This window comes from Anas acuta, chromosome 1, assembly GCF_963932015.1.
Source record: "Anas acuta chromosome 1, bAnaAcu1.1, whole genome shotgun sequence".
NCBI lineage: Eukaryota > Metazoa > Chordata > Aves > Anseriformes > Anatidae > Anas > Anas acuta.
Window position 1 is genome coordinate 114477509 of NC_088979.1, and position 22223 is coordinate 114499731.

Here is a 22223-nt window from a genome sequence, read left to right on the forward strand (position 1 = left end):
TTCTATCTTTTTATCCTTCTCTCTCTTGTGTTTTTTTTTTTTTTTAAATACCTTTTGAAGGGTTTTATAGCACTGCACTTTACTCCCTACCTTTCAAAAATATTTTTCATTTCTTCAAATAATTTCTGTCATTCTGAATTGCTTCTTATTATAGATCTTCTGCTGTTTTTCTCACAATACCTTCTTTAGATCTCTTTTCTTTCATTTTTAACTAATATCATTGATGGCAAAAGTCTCATCTGGTGGCTAATATTTTAATATTCTGGATTTAAGCAATGAGTCACTATGACGTACCAGCCGGTCCTTTTAATCCTCTGGCCCTTCAGAGAAGTATTTGAGGATTTTGTATGTTCGGGATATTAACATGAAGTATGGTTCTTTCCCTTCCCAAATGTTTACTGTGATCTGGTAGGATTTAGACTGGTATGTAGGAGCACGAGTGCAACATGCTGCATGTTTCATGTTTTGCTTCAGACTTCTCCATGGACGAGCATTTTGTAAGGAAATGCTGTATGTCAGATACTATTTTATCTTCTATCCTAAAGAAGGGGTTATCCCTTGTGGAGCTGTGGAATGCGGCTTGGTGGGTGGGAAGCAAGAAACCCCAGGAAAACTATTTGGCCTTTGCCTCTTCTCTTCCCCCCTTCCTGTCTGTCTGTCACCTTTCCTCTCTCCTCTCTGGGAGCTGTAGGAAGAATTTACTTTCAGCCTTTAGGGAATAGGAGGAGTGAAGAAGTACTGTGGGACTTCTGGTGGAAACTGGTGTACAGGGCCTGCCTGTTTTTCTGGGAAGAAGTTTTAATTTTGAAAGCTGGCCAGTGACAGGACGGGCTGTGCAGGGATGAGGAGCACAAAGAGCTCTCTCCAGAATATTGCCTTTTTGCTGATAGGGATTGAGATGTTGAAGTTGACTGCACAAGCTTCTTTAGAGTATTCACTGACAGCTGCAATATTTCCTGCTTTGTTAATGAGTTCGTTTCAGTCTCTTTAGCAGATATAGACTTTGTACTTTGACTGCAAGATCACCAATAGCTGTTGATCACAAGTAATTGTTATAATAATTCAGATATGACTTACAACTGCAACAGCATTTCTGTCAGCCAGTTCATGTCAGATACCACTTCTGTAGGATGAAAATTGCTCGTATGAGTGAAAGTGGTTTCTAATAACAGACGTACCACATCAAGTAGAGTTCTGTCACGGACGTCTTGAACCTTGCCAAACCTCAGCGGGCCATCTGCCATGCTAGCCAGTGGGCTGGGTTTTCCAAAGATGGAAGGAATGTACTTTTATATTTGATTTCTCATTCCCTACACGTCAAATTTAAACAGTCTTCCTATTATTCATAATACAAAACTTTGGAAATTAATGTTCCTTTCCTATCCCAACGTGCCTGTCTGAGGATCAGAAGTGGGGATATGCTTTTAACTTTTTTTTTTTTTAGCCCAGTGGTTCTTTATAATATATGCTTGTTTTGTGACAGTTTTTTTGAAATGTTCTTTTTTGTTTGTTTTGTTTTTAATTATTCATATTTTTAAATTTAGCTACAATATTCAAGTAACTAGAGAAAGTGAAGCATTGGGTCCACAAACTAAAGCAAACTAAAGAAGATATAAAGAATTTGTCAGATGATATAGTGTAGTGATTTTAAGATGATTCATGAAAAATGACTGTTTAGAAACTTACAGCTGGATTTTTTTAGTATCCAGAGGACTATTTTTTTTCCATTTCAACTTGCGATGTGAATTATGTGTCAGCTGTTTTCTTTGTTTTTACTAGCCTTGCTAGCAAGAGCAGGAATGCTTGGGTGTTTGATGGAAAAATACTATTGTCCTTAGTTTTATGTTCCTCTTTCAAAGCAATTTGTTTTGAGAGGCTGGTTGATAGTTCCAAGAGTCCATAATCACAGACAGTGTTTACTTTTGCAAGTAGCAAAGTAAACTTCATTGCTAGGCAGAACTGCACAAGTTTTTAGTCTCAGGGGAGTGAAAATCGGGTGTGACTCTTCAAACTTCCATGCTTTTAAAAAGTATTTGAAGTGGAAGGAATTTGAATCTATCTTCTTTCCAGTTGTGATCACATTCATGTATATTGCTTCGATAGCTTGCATGTGGTGAGATTTAGCTATGGGTAACACAGGTTTTTGTGTTGCTGGTCAGTTTTGATGCTTTCACTTTGTGGTACAGTAACATGTTCTTGTACGCTCTGGACTCGTGCCCTCTCTGAGCCTCTTGATTTAATGTTTGGAACTCTGTCTTGCTTGGCTCTCACCATTGACATTGATTATCTTCGAAGATGTCTATGATTCAACTTGGCTGTCAGCTCTCTTAATGCTATTCACTTCCCCCGTGTCAGCATGTGCCCACCTAGGTTGTTGTTGCCCCTGCCATTTTAAAGCACAGCGCTCTGCTCCTGTGTGGCACCGGTACCTGTCCGGATCTCTGCCTAATGCCGTGTTGCACCTCTCCCTGCCCTTTCCTTATGCTGAACCCTGCCAGGCCACCCTCCTAGTGGAGCATGCAGCCACGCTGGTGACATAGTCTGTGTTTTAGGCAACTTGTAAATTTTTGGGGTGTGAAAGAACAATTGTTTAAGATGTTTCCATTGTCCAAGACTTCCAAAATTATTTTGAGTTATCAGGCATAATGGTTTTGTGCAATCACCTGGTACAAGAAGTGAAGTAAGTGAGCTTAAGAACATAGGGTACCGTACTAGACAGACCCTTAATCCAAATCAGTGCGGTCATTCTTGATTTCCACAATGACCATCAGCAGACACCTAAGGAAGAATATATGAGGCAAATGTTGTACCATACTACATTTCCACAGCAGTCTTCAAGCATCTGGCCATTTTTAGCTCAGGGGATTTCCTGATCCAGCTATGCTCGGTTACTGTAGTAACCTGCTGTGAAGCTGCTCTTCCTGGTTATTTTCTCATCCCACAAGCCTGTTTAAATTTGCCTCCACAGTGTCCTTAAGCAACATATTCTGTGGATAAGTGTTTTTCTCTCTCTTTTTTTTTTTTTTTGAGTGTGCTTCTATCCATCTTCCGTATGGCAGTTGCAGTTTGGAGGCCTCTGTCGTATTTTCTCTGTGGCTCCTTGTCCAAGCTGAAGAGATCTAGCACACCCAGTTTCCCCTAAATTTGAAGCCTTTGATAATCTTCATGGTCTATTGATGTATCTCTTCCAGCTCTAATACATCTGTTTTGCTAAGAGGTGTCTGTGATTTTATTTTACGTGGTGGCATAATTATGTTTTCTTTTTTGTTCTCTATTCCTTCTCTGATAATTGATAGTTTGATTTGCTTTTTTATGGCTTATAAGCGATGAGTTGATACTGTCATGGAATTACCGATCATAATCCAAAGTCTTCTGACTGGTAACGGTCAGCTCAGTCTGCCTTTTTTTTTTTTTATCAGGTTGAGATTATTTTTCAGTACATCATTTTGCCTTCTCGTGGATTGAACTTTCTCTGACTTTGTTGTGCAGTCACTCCACAGCTGTTAGAAGTTAGCTGTCAGCCTGATAGCCGTTGAATAGCTGTGTGTAATCAGCCAACTTTGTCACCTCACCGCTCACTGTTTTCCCATGAATATGCTGAACGGAGCAGATGTCTCTATAGCTCAGCTGGTACTTCCCTCCAGTTCAAGCACAGACCCTTAATGCTTACCCTGTGCTTCCAGTATTTATGGCCTGATTATTTATTCATGCAGGGACTTTCCCTCTTAGGCTGTGGCTACGTAGTTTTCTTTAAAACCTTTGACTGTGGTCCATGTTGAAGTGGCCACGTACAAAAATGCTACTGCTGTCTGAAAGCACTGGGGAATGACTCATGTTTAGAAATGTAGGCATTAATGTAAAATATGCTGATTAAGGTTGAAAGGGGAAAAAAGATAGTAAGCATTGGTTTTAGTAAGATAGTAAGATTAGCTTTTCATTCCTTGCTGTTCTGTACAGATAGAGCTCCTAACATAACCTGGTGTATCTGGATTCAAATGGTTTAAGGATGCTCCTGATGTGCAGGAGGATTGATTCGTTCAGGGTATATAAGAAAGTGAAGGGAGCAGATAAGTGTTGCTTATGGCTTTGGCCAGAGATTGTAAGTTACTCTTCTTTGATAGAAAATCTCTTTATATTCTCCCAGTTGGAGAAACATAGTCACCATTCTAAGACAGTTTCAGTACTTTTGTGTTTTCAGTGCAGTCGTATTTTGTACATTTCCATGCAATGCGCATTAGTGTCACACTGCTTTGCTATGCAACAGATTTTTGTTAACTGAATCTTCCACACAGGCTGCATTTCAGCACTAAGTAATGTTTAAATCCTTTTCAATGAATGATTTCAAGTGGATTTGATTGAAGTACATCTGAGGAAATGGGAATTTTTATTATAACTTTGATAGGAACTCAATAACATTTAGTTCTAGGAATTACTTGAGATGTAGTTTGGAGCATGATTATTATATTTCAGTGTGTAATTTAGCAATATTTTACTCTTGCTTGGACTTTCATTCTGGTAAATAACATGTATTTTAGACCATGTGAAAAACAACCCACTATGAATCATTCTGATGCGGCAGCTTGTGTGTGCAGTTTACTGGCAAATCTTTCCTGTCCAGTAAAAGAAAAAAAGAAAAAAAAAAAGAGAGAACTTAAAATACAGATGTAGTAATACCATGATTTCTGAAAGTATGTAGCTAATAGGTCATCTTGTGCCAGCTGTAAAATAAAGTGTATTATTTGGAAGCAATTTGTCAATACTCTAAGATCTGTGAATACTGATTTAAGTAATCTCCATTTGTCTGCACATCATAAATTATGCATATATGTCCAGTTCTGTTTCATGTAACAAACTACATCCCATGAATATGCTGTCTTTCTTTTCTATATCTAAGTGAGGGAACTCGTGAGTATCTTAAGAGAGTGTTTCAGGGAGCAGCAAAATGACAAAACATCCCCATCAGAGTAACAGCAATAGAAGTACAAACAGAACAAAATGAATTTTATCTGAATTCCTAGAGGCCAGTTAATTGTTGTTTTTCTACAATAGTAGTAGTTGTGAAGATGATTAACATATGTTTTCCTGCCTACTTGCATTCAAAATTAGAGAGTGGCATCATAAACAGGGGACATGATTTCTGTAGCTTCCACATGACTTTCCAACAGACAGTTCTTACAATGCTTTAATGAAAGTGTCTGCCTACAGGAAATCTTACTTCAGGGCTTAAGGTAAAAATTACTGTTTTGACATATTTTATTGAAGGTCCGTGAAAAATACATCTATGAAGAAATAGAATTGGAGGGTTGCAGGTCTTGACTTGTACTCAGTGGGAATCATATATGGGATGTAATGAATCATGTACAGTATGTAATGAAAACTTTTCGTTTAAAAAACACCCTCTTCCCCAAATGCAGCAGTTTTGATTCTTCTCTATACTACTAATGTATGAAAAGGGAATGCTAGGTTATTTTAAAAACTTTATTTCAGATCCCTTATCTGTATCAGAATAGCACTCTAGTAAAATGACAAAGTCAGGATCTCAGAATTACCAGAACTAACATTATCTGTGTGATCATGGTTGGTCCCCTTTGTATTTGTACATTGTTATAGTCTCTAGGTAAGGTGTAAAAGGTTATTATTTGGTGGGATTGTTGCCAGGGTAGGCCTGAATGTAGGGTAGATATTCACTTAGCAAGCATCCACAGGCTGCAAGTTAGTACATGCTCAGTTACTGTCTGCAAATGTTTCGTATGTGGGTTAGTCACCCATAGGAGATGAGAACTTTGAATTTTGTTTTGGGCTTTCTTGGATAAGATTTCCCTCATTTTAATCATTTGGCCAAATTTGTGTAAATCTGCACTAGCGTGTTGGGACGCATGTATGACCCAAAGACCACTTCCTGTTAAATACCCAAATTGGATTTAGGTACTTAAGAATGATAGATATGAATGATGCATACATGCATATTAGTTTGCAAAAACCTCTTAATGTCAGGAAAATGTATTACCAGTTTTGTTTTCAGAAATAGCTAGGTTGTATTACAGTATTTCTCCAGTCATTCATCATGATGAAAAGTAAGTTCAGTAAGCCTGAAAAAGTTTTAGAAGAGTGCTTAACAACCGGAAAGATTTGACTACATGAAAAACTACACTGGTGCAGAATTGAATAGGTTTTGATTGTAAAATTAGGTAATTCATATTGCCTATTGCTGAGGATACTCATTTATGTGAAGTGTCTTTTTAATTTATTTCACTTTGAAAACATAACATCATCAACATCATCGTTCTTTTAAGGTAAGGTAATAAAAGTATGAATAGAAAGTTCCAAAAGAACAAGCCTATATTACACGTTCTTGACTATTTCCGTGTAAGAAAACAACACACTGCAGACAAAAAAGGAAAACATAATCAATGATGTGCTGTCTGGATAACACGAAAAGCTGTGTACTAAGATATTCAGGGTGCTACATGGGCACGCCTGCTCTGTTGGTATTAGCATCTCGGAACCCGTGCTATATCCTGGTGCTGCATGACAGTGAACTAGATTAATCACAACACAGAACTAAAACTCTTTCCTTTGCTCATGCTAGATTGCTGTCAAGCAGGTAACCGTGTAGTCATATTAGTACCTCATTTTGCCATCCCTGGTCATTGGGCTGCTGCTGGTGACTGCAGCAGGATTTGTGCCAAGCTCAGCCTTGTATCCCTTCCAGAATAATACAAGTTGCTCTACATGCACACGTGTTCCTTCTTGCATGCAGCTTTGCTTGGACTGGTGTGGAAATGCTTTATTTATGGCATGGTTAAACATACATGTAGAATCACAGAATGGTTTGGGTTGGCAGAGACCTTAAAGCCCACCCAGCTCCACCCCCCTGCCATAGGCAGGGACACCTCCCACCAGCCCAGGTTGCCCAAAGCCCCATCCAGCCTGGCCTTTAGCACCTCAAGGGATGGGGCATCCACAGCTTCTCTGGGCAGCCTGGGCCAGGGCCTCACCACCCTCTGAGTGAACAATTTCCTCCTAACATTTAATCTAAATCTACCCTTTTAAATTTAGAACTTTTTTCCTTTGTCCTATCCCTACACCCCCTGACACGGAGTCCCTCCCCAGCTTTCCTGTAGGCCCCCTTTAGGTACTGGAAGGTACTATAGGGTCTCCCTGGAGCCTTCTCTTCTTCAGGCTGAACATCTGGAGCTCTCAGCCTGGCTTCATCCTCAGGATGAAGCTCCAGCCCCTTTATCATCCTCATGGCCTCCTCTGGACTTGTTCTAATATATCCATGTCCCGCTTGTGCTGGGAGCCCCAGAGCTGAATGCAGGGCTCCAGGTGGGGTCTCAGGAGAACAGAACAGAGGGGCACAATCACCTCCCTTGCCCTGCTGGCAGCACTGCTTTTGATGCAGCCCAAGATGTGGTTCGTTTTCTGGACTGCAAGTGCACATTGCTGGCTCAATTCATTGTCTGCCCAGCCCGTTTCTGTGCTTGTGCTCTCCAAACCAAATAATCCTCACAAGAATAGTCAGGGTGATGATTATATGGTAAAATGTTAGCACCTGTAGATGCTATTAATTGTACTTCCAGTACACTGATAACTTGAATTATCATAGTGACCTCACATTGCAAAGGAATTCAAAATGTTTACTGCCGTTAACAGACTGCTTAGTTTTGCAAAGTGGTTGAAGTCTTCCACTTAAAGAGAACTCTGGAAGATGGTATGTTTATCACGTCTTCTGTGCTTCATACTAACTCACTCTTTTAAAAGTTTTTTTCATATTTCTATGTCCAGTTAGATAATTCAGTTTTTCAAAAAAGGGACTTAGCCTTGTTCCTTGGGGTTTCTGTAACAACCTCAATTCTGTTTAAAGATGCAGATTTTGGCATTATTTTTTTTGGCATTCACACTTTCAGTGTGAAATTAGTAACATTGGATCTTGATAGACAAAGATATCTTCAGGAGGATGGAGGAAGCAGAACAGTGCCAAATCATGCGTTTATATTGAGGAGTGAAAGAAAAGTGTAAAAGCAACTGATAAAATTATCAAATAAAAGCAAACCAACCCATGTCCAGTTTTATTTCATATCTTTGTACATGTCCGATCAGGTATGTTAAATCCTGTGGTTTGTCAGGATGATATAATAGCTCAATTAAAAGTTTTGATAGTAAAATCTGTTAGCTGTGAGCCTGTGTTACTACCTATAATGCCATAGAATTGATACTTGACAAAGTATTTATTCTTGTAAATATTCAGATCAGTTTCATTCAAATTTATTTCCATGAGTAGCATCCTCTAGATTTTTTTTTTATTTATTTTATTTTTACCTCTGTTGTCATTTTGTGTGAGTAATTAAAGATAATAACTACTCATGGGAAAATGATCAAATCTTCAGCATGGCAGCACAATATTTGTCCTTTTTTTTTTTTTTTTTCCAACTTCTGTTTTATGCAGACTGCATTTTCTTTCTTACTTTAATTTGTGCTAACACTCTGTGTTCTCATTTCATTGGATATGTTTGTTACCCAGTATATCTGAGCACTGGTGAGAAAACAGATTAAGTAGACTTAGGAGTACCTTGAGACATTTGTGTGCACCTGATAACAGCTCTTTGGACTGATCTGGAAGTAGCAGATTTTTCTAAATGTGGGCTGTGAAGCCCAGCTCAGGAGAGCTATTCATGATTGATGTTGTATGGAGTGTTTGTTCAGCAAAACCCAAATGTAATCCTTGGACAGAGTTTTCCTTAAGAGATGTTGGCAGGCCCAATGCCACAGTAGTTCGTAAATGAAAGATTAGAGACAATAATGAGTGAGCTTGTAGAGTCTTAGATTTGAAGGAACATTGTGCATCTTCCTTCCTTTGTATTCAGCTTTCTTTACTAAATTATGCTGTGGTCATTGTTTTTGCATAAGTGGGGAAGAAAATGCATACTGCAGAAGCAACAAAAGCTGATAAGCAGTTTTGAAAGATAGTTCTTGAGAAATTCAACCTATCTTTCATGTTGACACCCTTCTCTGGTCTTTCAAATATGCTGGTTGAAGTGGGTATATCTGAGTGAAATGATTTTTAAGCAAATGAAAAGGTGGAGGAAAGCTTAAGGTGACATTATCATCAGCTTTCTTTGTGTTCTGGAACATCCTTCCCTAAATCTTACCCAAAGTTTGCCATTTTTTACTTTTGGTGTACATCCTGAACAGCACAGCTGCAATAGACTTGCACAACACTCTGGTATATGTCAGAAAAGGGCTGATGAGAAAGACATGAGGAAGGGTAATGTTTTTCTACACATGACAAGCTCAGCTCCTTCAGGATTTAAGTAGTAGTTGTGTACAGCTGATTTCTTACAAGTTTATACTTGTTTTTCATGTTTAGTACATGATGAATTTAACCATTGGCTCAACCTCCCCACACTGAAGAATGTTTTTGTTTGTTTTTTCCTTATTTTTTTTTTCCTTTTTCCTGGGCTTTGCAGGTGAGGAAACTAAATCATAGCAAAATTCAGTCATTCGTCTACATTCCTTCTATGAGTCAGTGGCAGAAGTAGGAAATACAGCTCATGTATATTTTTAGTCCCAAGAATATTTTGTCCCAAGAATAGTCCCATATACTTTGGTCTCTGAACAATACTCTGTCCTTATATAGCGTTTAAAAATAATTATTGCACAGATCCAGAGTTGAACTAATTGCCAAGTATGATGGTAGACAGGCTTTTTCTCTGCAGGCTTATTGACAGGAACCTTCAATTTCCTTTGCTTCTGAAGTGTTAAGGAGAGATCATTTGTTAAGACTAGATGACTGTATTCTACGTCTGTAACTTTCTAAATCAGCAGCATTTTTGTTTTTTAATTCCTGTGTTTACTGTCTGAGAAAGGGGAAGTTCTGGGAGAGGAAGGGGGATAAACAAGTATGGGTTATACTGGTTTATCACGAGTGAGCTGCTAGTTGCATGTATCCCTTTTAGCCATGTATCTGTGTCTCTTTGTAGATCTTCTGAAATTCATGTTTTTTCATCTTTTTTTTTTTTTTTTGAGGTGATTTATCCCAAACTTAGTGCGTTCCTGCCTGTTTGCCTGTCTTTAGTTAGTGGCACAAATATAATCTGTCAAGAGCAGTTTTGGACAGCCATGCATTTCCTTGTGGTGGCAAAATACAAATAAGAAATATTTTGGAAGCCTGGAGCACAAAACATAAATACTCATCTCTCAGGCAGTAGAGTGGAAGAGCTAGGTATGTTGGTCCCTCTCTTGTGCCTGAATCACAGGACTATTTTCCCTTAGTTCTAATTAGTAGCATGTATTTTGTAGGATCCCTGTATTTTACTGCAACTTGAGCATATGGATCAGAAATCTGTTTTAAATGCAACTAATTAGGTGAAATGAGCTCTGTACATATGCTTTGGATTTTGAAGCTTTAATATTTTGAGGGGGGGGGTTGGATTTTTAAAAGTTAAAATCAACAGTTCACCTTTTGAAGGCTTTTCAAACTTTCTTTTATCTTGATTCATAAACAATTACAACTTGCGGTTTTGCCAGCTAACAGAGCTGTCTTTGTCCACGTATTCTGAGTAAGAATTGTAGAAGAATAATCTTTTATTTAGTAATAGACTAGTCTACTTCTGTGTCAGATCTATCTGGAAAATACTCCTAACTGCCAAACAGATCTGATCCTAGCTCTAAAGAAGAGTGCCTTTTTTTTTTTTTTTTTTTTGGTGCCAGCCATTGAGATATATTATGAACTTGGAAAGTTGTTGCACTGTTTATTATATAACAGAATGGGAGCAGAAAGATTAGACACTTGTTAAATGCAGTGAAATAGGGAACCCAGCAGTAATCTTATTTTTGGAGTAACAACTGCAAAGTTGGACAGACTGACTTTTTTCTTGTGCATTTTTTTTTCCCCCTAAAAATATATATAATTGCAAAATACAAATAATCACTTTCATGGTAGGTAGTAAGCTAAAAGCATGAAAGTAGAAGTGATATACACATACGATATTTCTGCATTTTCAATTTTTTGTGTGTGAGATATAAGTACAGATTGCTAAAAATTAATTTGTCTTGGTTATAGTCTGTGAAATCCAGTAACTACGAAGGATCCAGGACTCAGGTGTAAGTTTTTCTGTGCATATTTATGTATCTGTTGATTCTGTCAACCATATTTATTTGAAGATCTCCAAGTTAGGAACTTTCAGAATATTTTACTCCATTCCTCCTCATACGCAGGCAGTAAAAAGCAGGACACAGGTGTTCATCCCACCTCATCAATCAGGCTAGTGGCAGAAAGGAAATGACACTCCCTAATTCCCTATCCAGTTCTGTTTGCTAGACCGTATTGCCTTCCAAAAGTAAAATTAGCTTTCATGCAGTGGTTAGAAAGTTGACACAGCCAAAACGTATCTGTGTTACTGCATGCCGGTCATGCCTCGCTTTCCTGTTTTATAGATCCAGGAGGGTAGGACTGCTTTAGACCTTCTACTCCTCTCTGTTGTTGATCAGGTTAGGGCCAGGTTGTTGTAATATTTCCATTACTGAGTCTTATTTTTGAATTTACAGCATTTATGGGTATTTGAAAATTCCTTCTGTTGTGAAATCCTGATTGTTGCAGCCATCTCTAGCCTGCCCTCTCTCCCTGAATCAAAGAGAAAATTGATTCAGAAGATATTAGTTCACTGGAAAAGTGAACAGACTCGTGATTCTTGTTTTCAGGCTTCACTGCCTCTATTTCAGAAAGCTTGCTGTTGTTTTATTACTCCACAAGGCAGGGTAATTATGAAATTAAGAAAGTGCACCTTTCTTCTGACTACCCAAAAGATCTTTACTAAATCAGTAGACCTTTGCCAGTCTGTACCAACTGCAAATGTGATCTTTCATTTTTATATCTTGTCTGGGGTGGTTTCAAAGTTTTCAGCTGGCCTTAAATAGACTGTCCAAAATATGCAACTTCTGTTCTTATCGTAGCTCTGTGATGCACAAGCATTTGTCTGGCAACAAGTAACCGAGTATGACTGAAGAACTGGTACTTCAGAAATAAAGTTCTACCAGGGGGTTGAACTGTATTCATCAGCTTGAGTTAGGAAAAGTAAGTTAGCAAAGGCTAAGCCTATTCAGGCTTAGGAAAAACATCAAATAACGGTTGTTAAAAATGTTGCAGATAATATGGGAGAGAGCTACATTATCTGTTACATTAAATTCAGTTGATATACTATTATTTAGTGTTAAAATATTCCTAAATCTTACCAAAGTAACCATTATATTGTGAAGAAGGACCACCCCAGTTCAATTTGCTATGAAGGGGCAGTGTTATTTGATTTTGTTCTGAAAGATAAGATTTTTCTCCTCAGTATGAAATCCATTCTCTCTACAGAAGTCAAAGAGATGTTTGTACTCTGTACCAGGTATGACACTCCTGAGGAAGAAATCACACCTTTAAGCTGCTCCAGCCTTTCAGTATATTATAAAGTATATTATAATTGCAAACCTGAGGGCTGGCTGCTTAGGCGTTAAACCTATTGTTTCTCTATAAAATTGATTTTTTTTTTCCCCGAGGTATTGCTCCAATAAGATCCCTTAAGATGCTTCTCTCCTGCTAGAATCTAATGAGTCAAAAGGGTCACTCCAGAGCATGAATCATCAGAGCTCTTCTGTGCCACATGACTGCCAATATGAGGTTGTGTTCTCATCATCCCTCTGCTACTGCAACAGTCCACTGTGTGAGAAGAAAATCCTGTGTTAGGGTCAGAGATGCCAACTGAGCTGATCAGGATTGGTTTCTTTAGTCTTGTGGTGTCAGAGACCCAAAATAGGTGGCTCACACTGACCATTTCTTTGGCTTCTGTTAGGATTGCTCACTGAGATGCCAGAACTGATGAGTTGAGTTGTTGTTTTCCATATATATATAGAACTTGCATACCTTGTCTTATGCATGGGAAATAAGCTGGAGATTTTTTGATACTGATCCGTCTTTACATGGGGGGGAGAAAAAGGAGTCACTTAAAGGATGGAGCTTCAGAAGCAGGCAAGTGGTTAGAGGTGTATGTGCTTCCTGAGATGCCCTGGGAAAGCCCTCCACAGGGCACAAGGAGTACCTGTGCCTGAATGGATAAACATTGTCAGAAGAGAGAAATGCACAGGTAGGGAGAATCAGTGGCCCTTCCTGATGGTCTCATCTCTGCACCTTGTATAATTTTTGAAAATCACCGAGCTTTGCCTGTCTCAGTAAGTTACTGAGAGCTGGTGCTATGTAAACATAAACAAGCAAAAATGGTGCAGCAGCACGTGCTTTACAATTCTGAAGAAAAACAGTTAAGTGAAAAGTTAAGACAGCAATTTATGATTATTTGATATTAGAAAAACTTGAGTTAATCATCAGGTACATCAAGAATCAAAATTAAGGAAGAAACTGCCATCATATATACAAATGATCAAGAATTTGCTATTTATACGTGCTATGGTGTATGTCCAAGCACAGATAAGGTTCTAGTTGTTGTCAAGTTTCAGCTTTGCAGTCAGATGAAAGAAAGATATCTTAGTTTGACATTAAAACATTTTTTCTTGTTGATACAAACAGAAACCAAGATAATTTTCTCTTGACGTTCCTTTTTTTTTTTTTTTTTTTTTTTTTTACCAACTTGAATCACGAAACAGAAGTTTGTTGATGTTCTGTGTGACTGGCGTTGTGCAAACAGAGTTTGCTGTTCAGATACAACCCCAGCATGTCTGTGCAGTGCATTTGCTGGCGAGTTGCTGCCAGTTGTGGGTTTGGTTATGTACTATGCAGGTATGTTTCGTAGGCGCACACACACCCTCCTCCAGGCAAGGAAGTGCCTTCTGGAGGCAGTGTGGGGAAGGTATCCGAGGTGGAACCTGTATGTGACTTCATCCTGTAGCTTGCTACAAGGCTGAAGCCTCACAAATCCAGCAAGTTTTGTAATAGCTAACTATGCAGATTCGTACCTGAAAAGCACCCCTGCAGCACAGTAAACTGGAAATGTAGACAACATAGACATATTGCATACCAGCCAAGGGAGAGCTCTGTGAAAACTTGTGCCAAATCATGTGTTCATCTGTCCTGAGTACAGAAAGGGTTTTTGCCTGATCTAGGGTCTAGGGCAGGCTGATGAAGCCACATTAAAATAGCTGTTGCCTTTTCTGTGCATCAGGCTTGACTTCTGAGGAGCAAAATAATAAGGAACATGTGTGGGTAATTAAAGTACAAAGGAAACAGGAAGGGGGATAGCAAGGAACAAATCCAGAAAATAAGGAACAGTTGGGCATCATAATTACAGACATCTGATTTTACTGGAGGAATTAAAGGACTGAAAGAATTAGTCCTACAATCATTCTGAATCTTGTGAGGAGGGAGAGTGTATTCATCAAACTCTTTTTTTTTTTTTTTAATTGCTTATATTTTCAAAATAATTGGTTTTATCATTGCTTTTCTGGTAGCAAAACCTGTATTAAAATTTGCAACACAGCTTCCACAGGAATCTCTATTGTGAGTTGTACACAAATTTAGCTGAAATAATTACTACTTCAGTATTAAGATGAGTTCTTTTAGGAAGATTGCAGGATATCCATTATACTAGCTTAATGATTTTGAGCATGAAAACTCTGTTCTACATATTCTGGAAGATGTTTGGTATGTGTGTGTGTAACAATACATCAGTTGAATCTTAATCTTTTAAAATGGCTAGAGACTTATGAATAATTTTGAATTTATTTAAAATATTGTATGTAAGCAATTTCACATTATGTGATTGATAAGCATTATTTTACTATTAAACTTTTTAAAGCACTGTGAGGTAGTACCTGAGATCATAAGAATAAAAATTCTTAATCTGAAACTGGTCTCCTGGGTGGTGACGTCTGTTGTATATATCAGGTAGGAAAATGCCCCTTTGCGGCTGCCAGGAAGGTCTAAGAAATCTCTAGAAGGAAACTTTTATAAAGATTGCTTCACCTTTCCTTCTTCCATCTCCTCTTTCCACCATCTTCCAAGGTTTTTCCACAGAAAAGATTCATCTGCGTTTAAAGATACAATGTTCTTTTTACTATATTAAATGGGTTTTCTATGCAAACAAATATTTTTTGATGAACTAAGCAGGAAAAGCTTATGGAAGTGAACTGATAGCAAAAATAAAAATAAAAAGTTCGATTTTATTTCTAATGCTAGTGGTAATTGAAAGCAAGCTTTAACTAAAGAAAAGGCATGTAAAAGGAGAATAGGAAGTGGCTCCAGTAAGGAAAAGCTGGAAAGAATAAAAAGAGTAAAATTGCCATAGGAAAGGAGAGTAAACCCAGTCCTCTGATGTGCTTATATTCTTAGAAACCTGGACTGAAATAGGTTTGATCTCACATATAAAAATAAATTTTAAAGGTTTTTCTTTTGTTCTTCGTATCCATAGAGGCCTGTGATAACTATGTACTCAGAAGTGCATGCAAACACAAGCTACTAATTTGTATTTGTATGATGTCTTTTCAGTTGAAAGTACAATGTTTTTCTTGTGTCAGGCAGTAATTATTACATAAATATGCAGAATATATGAGATTCTGGAAGACCTATTCAAGTTTAAGGATTTGATTTTTTTTTTTCCTTGTTATATTTACAGGAGAAATCTAACAAAGCTGTCCCTCATCTTCAGCCACATGCTAGCAGAAATCAAGGCTATTTTTCCAAATGGCCAATTCCAGGGTGATAATTTTCGTATCACCAAAGCAGATGCTGCAGATTTCTGGAGAAAATTCTTTGGAGACAAGTAAGTACTAACATTTTGCAGAATTCTTAATTGTTTCTAGTCATTAGCGTTAAAATGAATGATATTTTCAAAAATTCAAATAATGTTTAAGTATGTGGGTGGACCTCTTTTATATGTTTTTTCTTGTCCAAGTCTTTAAATTATCTGAAATTGTTGGATTCGTTGTTAGCAACTTTGTTGCAATGCTGTAATTCACTCAAAAGATTAATAAAAATGCACAGGCAGTTCTGTCAGTGGTATTTACAATCATAAATTGGACTAGATTGCATAAAGTTTATTGGTTTCATTCTAGGGTGAAGAGAGTAAGTACATTGTTTCATGAGGTACATGGCAAATCATGTTATTTCGTATTATATATATTCTACAGTTGATAAATCTCAAGTCTGAATTAGGCGTTTGATATTGGTTGCACGTACAGTATATGTTTTATCTCTTCTTTTACTTTCTAAATACAATATTCACTAAAGCAAATGAAGTGATTTCTACATCTCTACTACTTATAGTCACAGGTGATTAATGTTTTCTTCTGTCCAAATTCTGTTACAGAAAGAGGTAAAATAGTGGAGATATGGTGGAAGTTTTCATCAAAAATAGTTTTTGGATAAACTTAGTGTTCAAGAATTGGTCATAAAATGAATGTTAAACTTAACTTGTAGATATCTGGCTAAATCCTTATAGTAAATCTAATGTTGAAAATATAAAATAAAACAGTTATAAGTTTGTCTTGTTTTGTTTCTTTCTAGGGAACAATTTATTTTAAGGTATAGGTGAATAGAAGGTGTATAGCTTGATCACTTTCTTATACAGAGTGTTTATTAGTATAACTGTGACAAAAAAGGGGAGGGGCAAGAGATTTGTACATTTTACAGTATAATAGAGACATCACTATGGTTGTCAAGTCTGATATCTTGCATGATGTATGCCATAGCAAATCACAGAACAATTTCTCCAATTGTGGATCCATAACCATCTGTTATGCTTTGAGCAAAAGCAGCTCTTTAAATTTAGCCTTTCATTCTTTATATAGAATACGAGCATAGTAGGTTGGCACTTCTGTGAAGTAATGTTACAGTGTGAATTTACAACAGTTTCATTTCCTTTTTTCTTTTCTTTCCTTTTTTTTTTTTTTTTGCTAGTCTAAACACACCTCCTGCTAGTTTCCAGCTTTTAGGTTTAATAGCGTATTCTGATAGCTTCAGTTTTCTAACAAATTTCTTGTCCGTGTAGATAATATTCCAATGTGATCAAGTCACTGTATCAATCTTATTTTTGTTAAAGGGAAGGAACCCATGTTTTGTCTTGCCCATGTCAATTTTCAGATTATCCTCAAAATTGTTACGTATTTTGATCTTTAGAAGATCAAATCAAGTATCTATCAATAAGTGGAAAAAAGTAGTTCAAAAAAATGACTTGATCGTGATTATCTATGCTCAGTGTCTTGGTTTTCTCTTCCTCTCTTTCTTCCCATTTCTTTGCAGCTCTCAGAATCTATATTTCCTCATGGTCCTCGTTTCCTGTAGGGCTCTGTCCTTGAATGACCTTTCCCTGCTGTCTTGATCACAAGTTCAATTTCTATCTTCTGGATTTACACATCTTAACAGCAAGCTGCTGTTTCTAGCTATCAGCTGTCTGATCTTAACCAGCTTCATCATCTTCCCTATTCACTGTTACGTTCCTCTTTGTATTTCTCTGCTATCTTGTACTTTCTATGTGAGATTCAAGCGCTTCTCTTCAAGTTTGTGGTCCTGCTAGTTTCCTTTGGAAACTGGTACAATAGACAGGTACCTGAGGTGTCAGACAGTAGGATACTGTGACATATAAATAAATTATCAGAACAAGGTTGGTAAGAAGGATTTTTCGACTTCATCGGTCTATCTAACTAACAATGAGCTCTACCTTTGCCTGTCTGTTCATGCTTGACTCTTTTCTGACTCAGTTCCTGGAGTGTTTCTTTCTAATCCTTTTCAGAGCCCCAAGAGCTCTTGCTGTGCCTATTTTTACACTTCATTTTTTCTCGCTTATCTAAATTTCTTCATAAAAGGCAACTTTAAATGTGAATTCTCAGTACTAATCCTCTTACTGTTCCCATCTCCCTTACCCTACACCTTTTGTGTGTACTTTTATAGTGTGTGTCTGTATGTGTGTTAAAGCATCCATGCACCAAAAATGCCCAGGAATCAAGGTAATTTTAGGATGTACAGTTAATTATATACATAACCTGGTCACCTAGTATAGCCTAGAAGTTTTTTGAGTTCTGCAGTGTCAAGTGCTGCTCTTTCAGACTAGGTAAATAACAACGGTTTCTAATAAATTGAAGTTGTTTTATTTACCTGTCTTCTAAGCAGTGAGGAGTTGATATATGCTTGGCAGCCTTGGCATTATCTCAGGTTTAGTTAATTGTGCTTAAGTAACTGTAAAGCATGTAACAGCATGTATGACAAATAAACATGAGAAAAGGTGTGGGTTTTTTTTGGCATTACGTTTAATCTCTTCATTACACAAAATGCCTGAAGCTTTTTAAACATTAATTGTCTTCTAATCCGTTTAGAAATATATGGCAGGTATGCCTTTTAGCAACATCTTTTACAATGGGCCTGTTATGACAAATTAGTTTGCAAATAGGCTAGTATCACTTCCCTAAAAGTAAAGCCTACATCAAGATTTAGGGTGTTGCAAACAAATGATAAAATCTGTTTTTAACCTGACCACCTAAGGGTAGGCCCCTAGGGTCTTGTTAAACCTCCAGGTCTGGTGAGTTATATACTGCAACTGCCGACGTGCTGGGAGGAACTCTATTACATGTTCCCTGGATGCATCTCTATTTTACAGGGCAAGCCTGGGCTCCTCACCTGTTTGCAAAACAGCAGCCATTATTTTGAGGTCAGTAAGGAATTCTGCTCAAGAATAGAGCACGAATAAGAAGTTTCACCGGATCTTGACTTCTGATGGATAAACTGTAGTAAAAGAAAAAGCAACGTGCTTTAATTTGCTGAGGAATAAAATCCAAAAGATGCAGTCTCAGAGAGCCCAATTTGTAGTTAAAGAGTTTTTTCTGTATCTGATTTCTTTCACCACTCTCCCCCAATGAATGAGGAACTTAAGTTTTTTTTAGCTTTGTTACATTTGTCTGTCTGGACACTTGCTGCAAAATTTTGCTGCTGTAACTCAAGTTTATTCAGCTTGCTTTTAATAAGTATCATAGAATACAGTCATTGTTTTAGTGTTTAAAACAAGTCAGGTGTATGTTCACATGACTTTGAACTCATTAGCAGAATAAATAGCTAGGCATATTGAAAGTCTCTGGTGATCACATATGTAGCTGCTCTTTGACTTTTCTGTAGAAAAAAACAAGTAGATCTCAGCAAAGGAATTGAATGGCTCCATCAGAACAGTATGCTGACATAACTTCACAAATTCTTGGCTTTCAAATCCCTCTTCAACTTTTGCATTTCTGATTCGCTATTACAAAACTTATAGATAATGTCAGTAGCTAGAGAATGTTATGGTACTCATGAGAGATGCAGATAACTTGATAGTGGAAATCATCAGCCCTTACATAGGCCAAATGCAAAAGAAATAAAATGTTAAATAGAGTGAGGTTTTCCAGTATTGCATAGCTAGCCAGCAGGAGCAGGGAGGTGATCATCCCCCTGTACTCTGCTCTGGTGAGGTCGCACCTCGAGTGCTGTGTTCAGCTTTGGGCCCCTCACTACAAGAAGGACATCGAGGCCCTGGAGTGTGTCCAGAGCAGGGCTACGAAGATGGTGAAGGGCCTGGAGCAAAAGTTCTGTGAGCAGTGGCTGAGGGCACTGGGGTTGTTTGGTCTGGAGAAGAGGAGGCTCAGAGGAGACCTTATTGCTCTCTGCAACTACCTGAAAGGAAAGCGTGGGGAGCTGGGGGTCTGCCTCTTCTCAGAGGTAACTAGTGATAGGACTAGAGGGAATGGCCTCAAGTTGTGCCAGGGGAGGTTCAGGTTAGAAATGAGGAGACATTTCTGCTCAGAAAGAGCAGTCAGGCATTGGAATGGGTTGCCCAGGGGAGGTGGTGGCATCACCGTCCCTGAGGGTGTTTAAGGAAAGGTTGGACCTGGTGCTTTAGGGACATGGTTTGTTAGTGGTAGGTGGATGGTTGTACCAGGTGATCTTGGAGGTCTTTTCCAACCTTAATGATTCTATGTTCAGAGGAGAAAGGGAAACCTCAAAAGTGATAAGACATTTAGAAAGGGTCTGAAAGTACTAATAAGGGTTAGCTGTTCTGGGGGGGGGGTCTGACTGGTAAACCAAGATGGGAGATTATGAGATTTTGGTAATGTGGATGGAGGGAGAAAATGGTTTTCAGCAGCATGATGAGGGAAGAAATGGAAGAATTGGTTTCTCTGTAAGGGCAAAGTATGTATCCAAAGTAGGGGGTGAGATCAACTGTGTCCAAATAGAAGGCCCAGGAGAGTCCTGGTGTATGGATTTTGTCAAGGAAGCTGACAGAAAAGCTGTCAGGGATACAAAGGAATAGAGAGAATTTTGGATTAGCTTTGTGAAAACAAAAGCCAGAAATGAGCAAGAACTTTCCAAAGGCTGAAGGACCGGAGTGGCCAAGAGCCTACGTAGCTCATTGGCTATGAGGAAGAAGACAGGCTCTTAAAGAAAATACAAGGACTGTCTGAAAAAGAACTAAGGGATAAATTTTACACCAAAGCCAAGGTCAAGATTTGAGGTTAAGTTCCATACCAAGAAGGGGCTTGGTAGTGTCAAAAGCAGGAAAGTGGTCAGACTAAGAAGGTGCGAGCTAATTTTGTACTGGTTACTGGAATGCAGTTACTGGAGCAAGTGGTTTTAGTGGAATGAATCTCTATCTGGGGTTTACCATTGTAGTTGTGCTGAGGCAAACGATAGTTAAATATATAGCTGAACAGCAATGGCAAATGGTGCTGTGAAATTGGAAGGTATGTAATCAGCAGTTACATTCGTTTACAGATATTTTAGTAATCCCCAGTGGGTTGTAAATATGCATATAAAACATAATCCGATTGCTTCTTCATTATCTGCATTTTATCACTGTATAGTGCTTGATGTTAATTTTCCCTAGTTCCTCACTCATTTTAATAGCACCTTACAGCTTTTACTTATTTTCTGTTCTGAGTAAAAACGTGCAAAATACCACTGGGAGCAATCCTGAACTGAGAAGGAGAGTGGGTGAGATGACCTACCAGATCTTTCCAGCCCCTGAATTTGTAAGCTATGGTGAAGTCATGCAGGGCTTTGTAACTATTGAAATTTGTGATTTGTGGCTGTCTTCATGTTGCAGAATGAATCAGCATCAAAATGTCAATGTTCTTAGATTTTAATTTTTCCAAAATTCTACCACTTATTTTATCTTCTAACGTTTTATACTTCATTGTGAAACCTTAAAAAAACTGGAAACATTTTTGTTATTGTGGTCAGATACACTGACAACAATCACTACTCCCTCCCCCCCTTAGTTTCCAAGGGAATGGAAATTATTTCACTGCTAGGGTCAAACACATTAATATTTTAAAGCTCCAATATTATATATATTTTTTGTTTCTTCTTCTTTCTAGTTTAGGCCTCAAACATTTTTTTTGTTTTCATTGGAATTTAGGGGAAAATGTGGCTATTGATCTCTCAGTAGCAGTTAAACAGGGTATTTCGGATTGATACTCTAGAATTTTGAGTGGTTGTGGTTCTGCTGTGGTCAGTGCTGTTTGGCTCAGGGTAGAGCTGACATAGCCTCTGTGGCTTGGGTTCAGAGAAGCAGTAAAACAGGCGTGGATCACAATGCAAGACTTGAAAACATTCGGCTGTCAGAAAATGAGACTTCAGATAAGCTTGGTTTTAACACCCTGTTGATCCCCTTAATTTATTACTTGGTTTCCTGTTTATGCTGCTGATAGTGCCCAAGAGCCACCCAGTTACCTGAACACCGTAAAAATATGGACTGAAGGAGGTGGTCTTGGCCTAGAGAGCTTCTAATCTGAATATGATCTCAAGTGTAAGGAGAAAGCAAAAGATACAGAGAAAAGAAAGAGGAAGAGGCATTGATCTGAGTGCCATAGCCTTTATCACCATAAAGATAGGTGTTTTGGCAACAGAAAAAAAACATAAAGAGAAGGAAATAAGTAGGGAATAGAGCTTTTAAAGGACAGTTCTTTCCTCGGCTAATCGGCAGCATAGGAAATACAAGTATGCTTGTTGTTGGTACCCTTGTTTAAAAAAAATGAGCCAGAGGCAGAATGTATCGTAACTAAAGGGCTAGAGAGACAAATCTCCCTAAATCTTTTTCGTACAAATATATCAGCAGGTTTGAACAAGATAGATAATATTACAGAGAAGAGCTAGTCAGTGGAAAGATGCAAGATAGGATTAACTAAGCAGAAAAGGACAGCAGTTTTCACAGCTATTCCGGATGGCTGAGAATAAGGTAAAATTGCATATACAAAGGATAGAAAAGGAAAGT

General features: G+C 38.0%; 1 protein-coding gene across 1 annotated transcript in view; it reads left to right on the forward strand.

Annotated features, from left to right (window-relative positions):
* The window catches only part of CBLB (Cbl proto-oncogene B), a 132440-nt gene that overhangs the window by 53962 nt on the left and 56255 nt on the right, over window positions 1-22223 (forward strand). Inside the window, 1 exon segment of the mRNA XM_068694558.1 lies at window positions 15606-15752. Coding sequence (XP_068550659.1) covers window positions 15606-15752 — 147 coding nt within the window.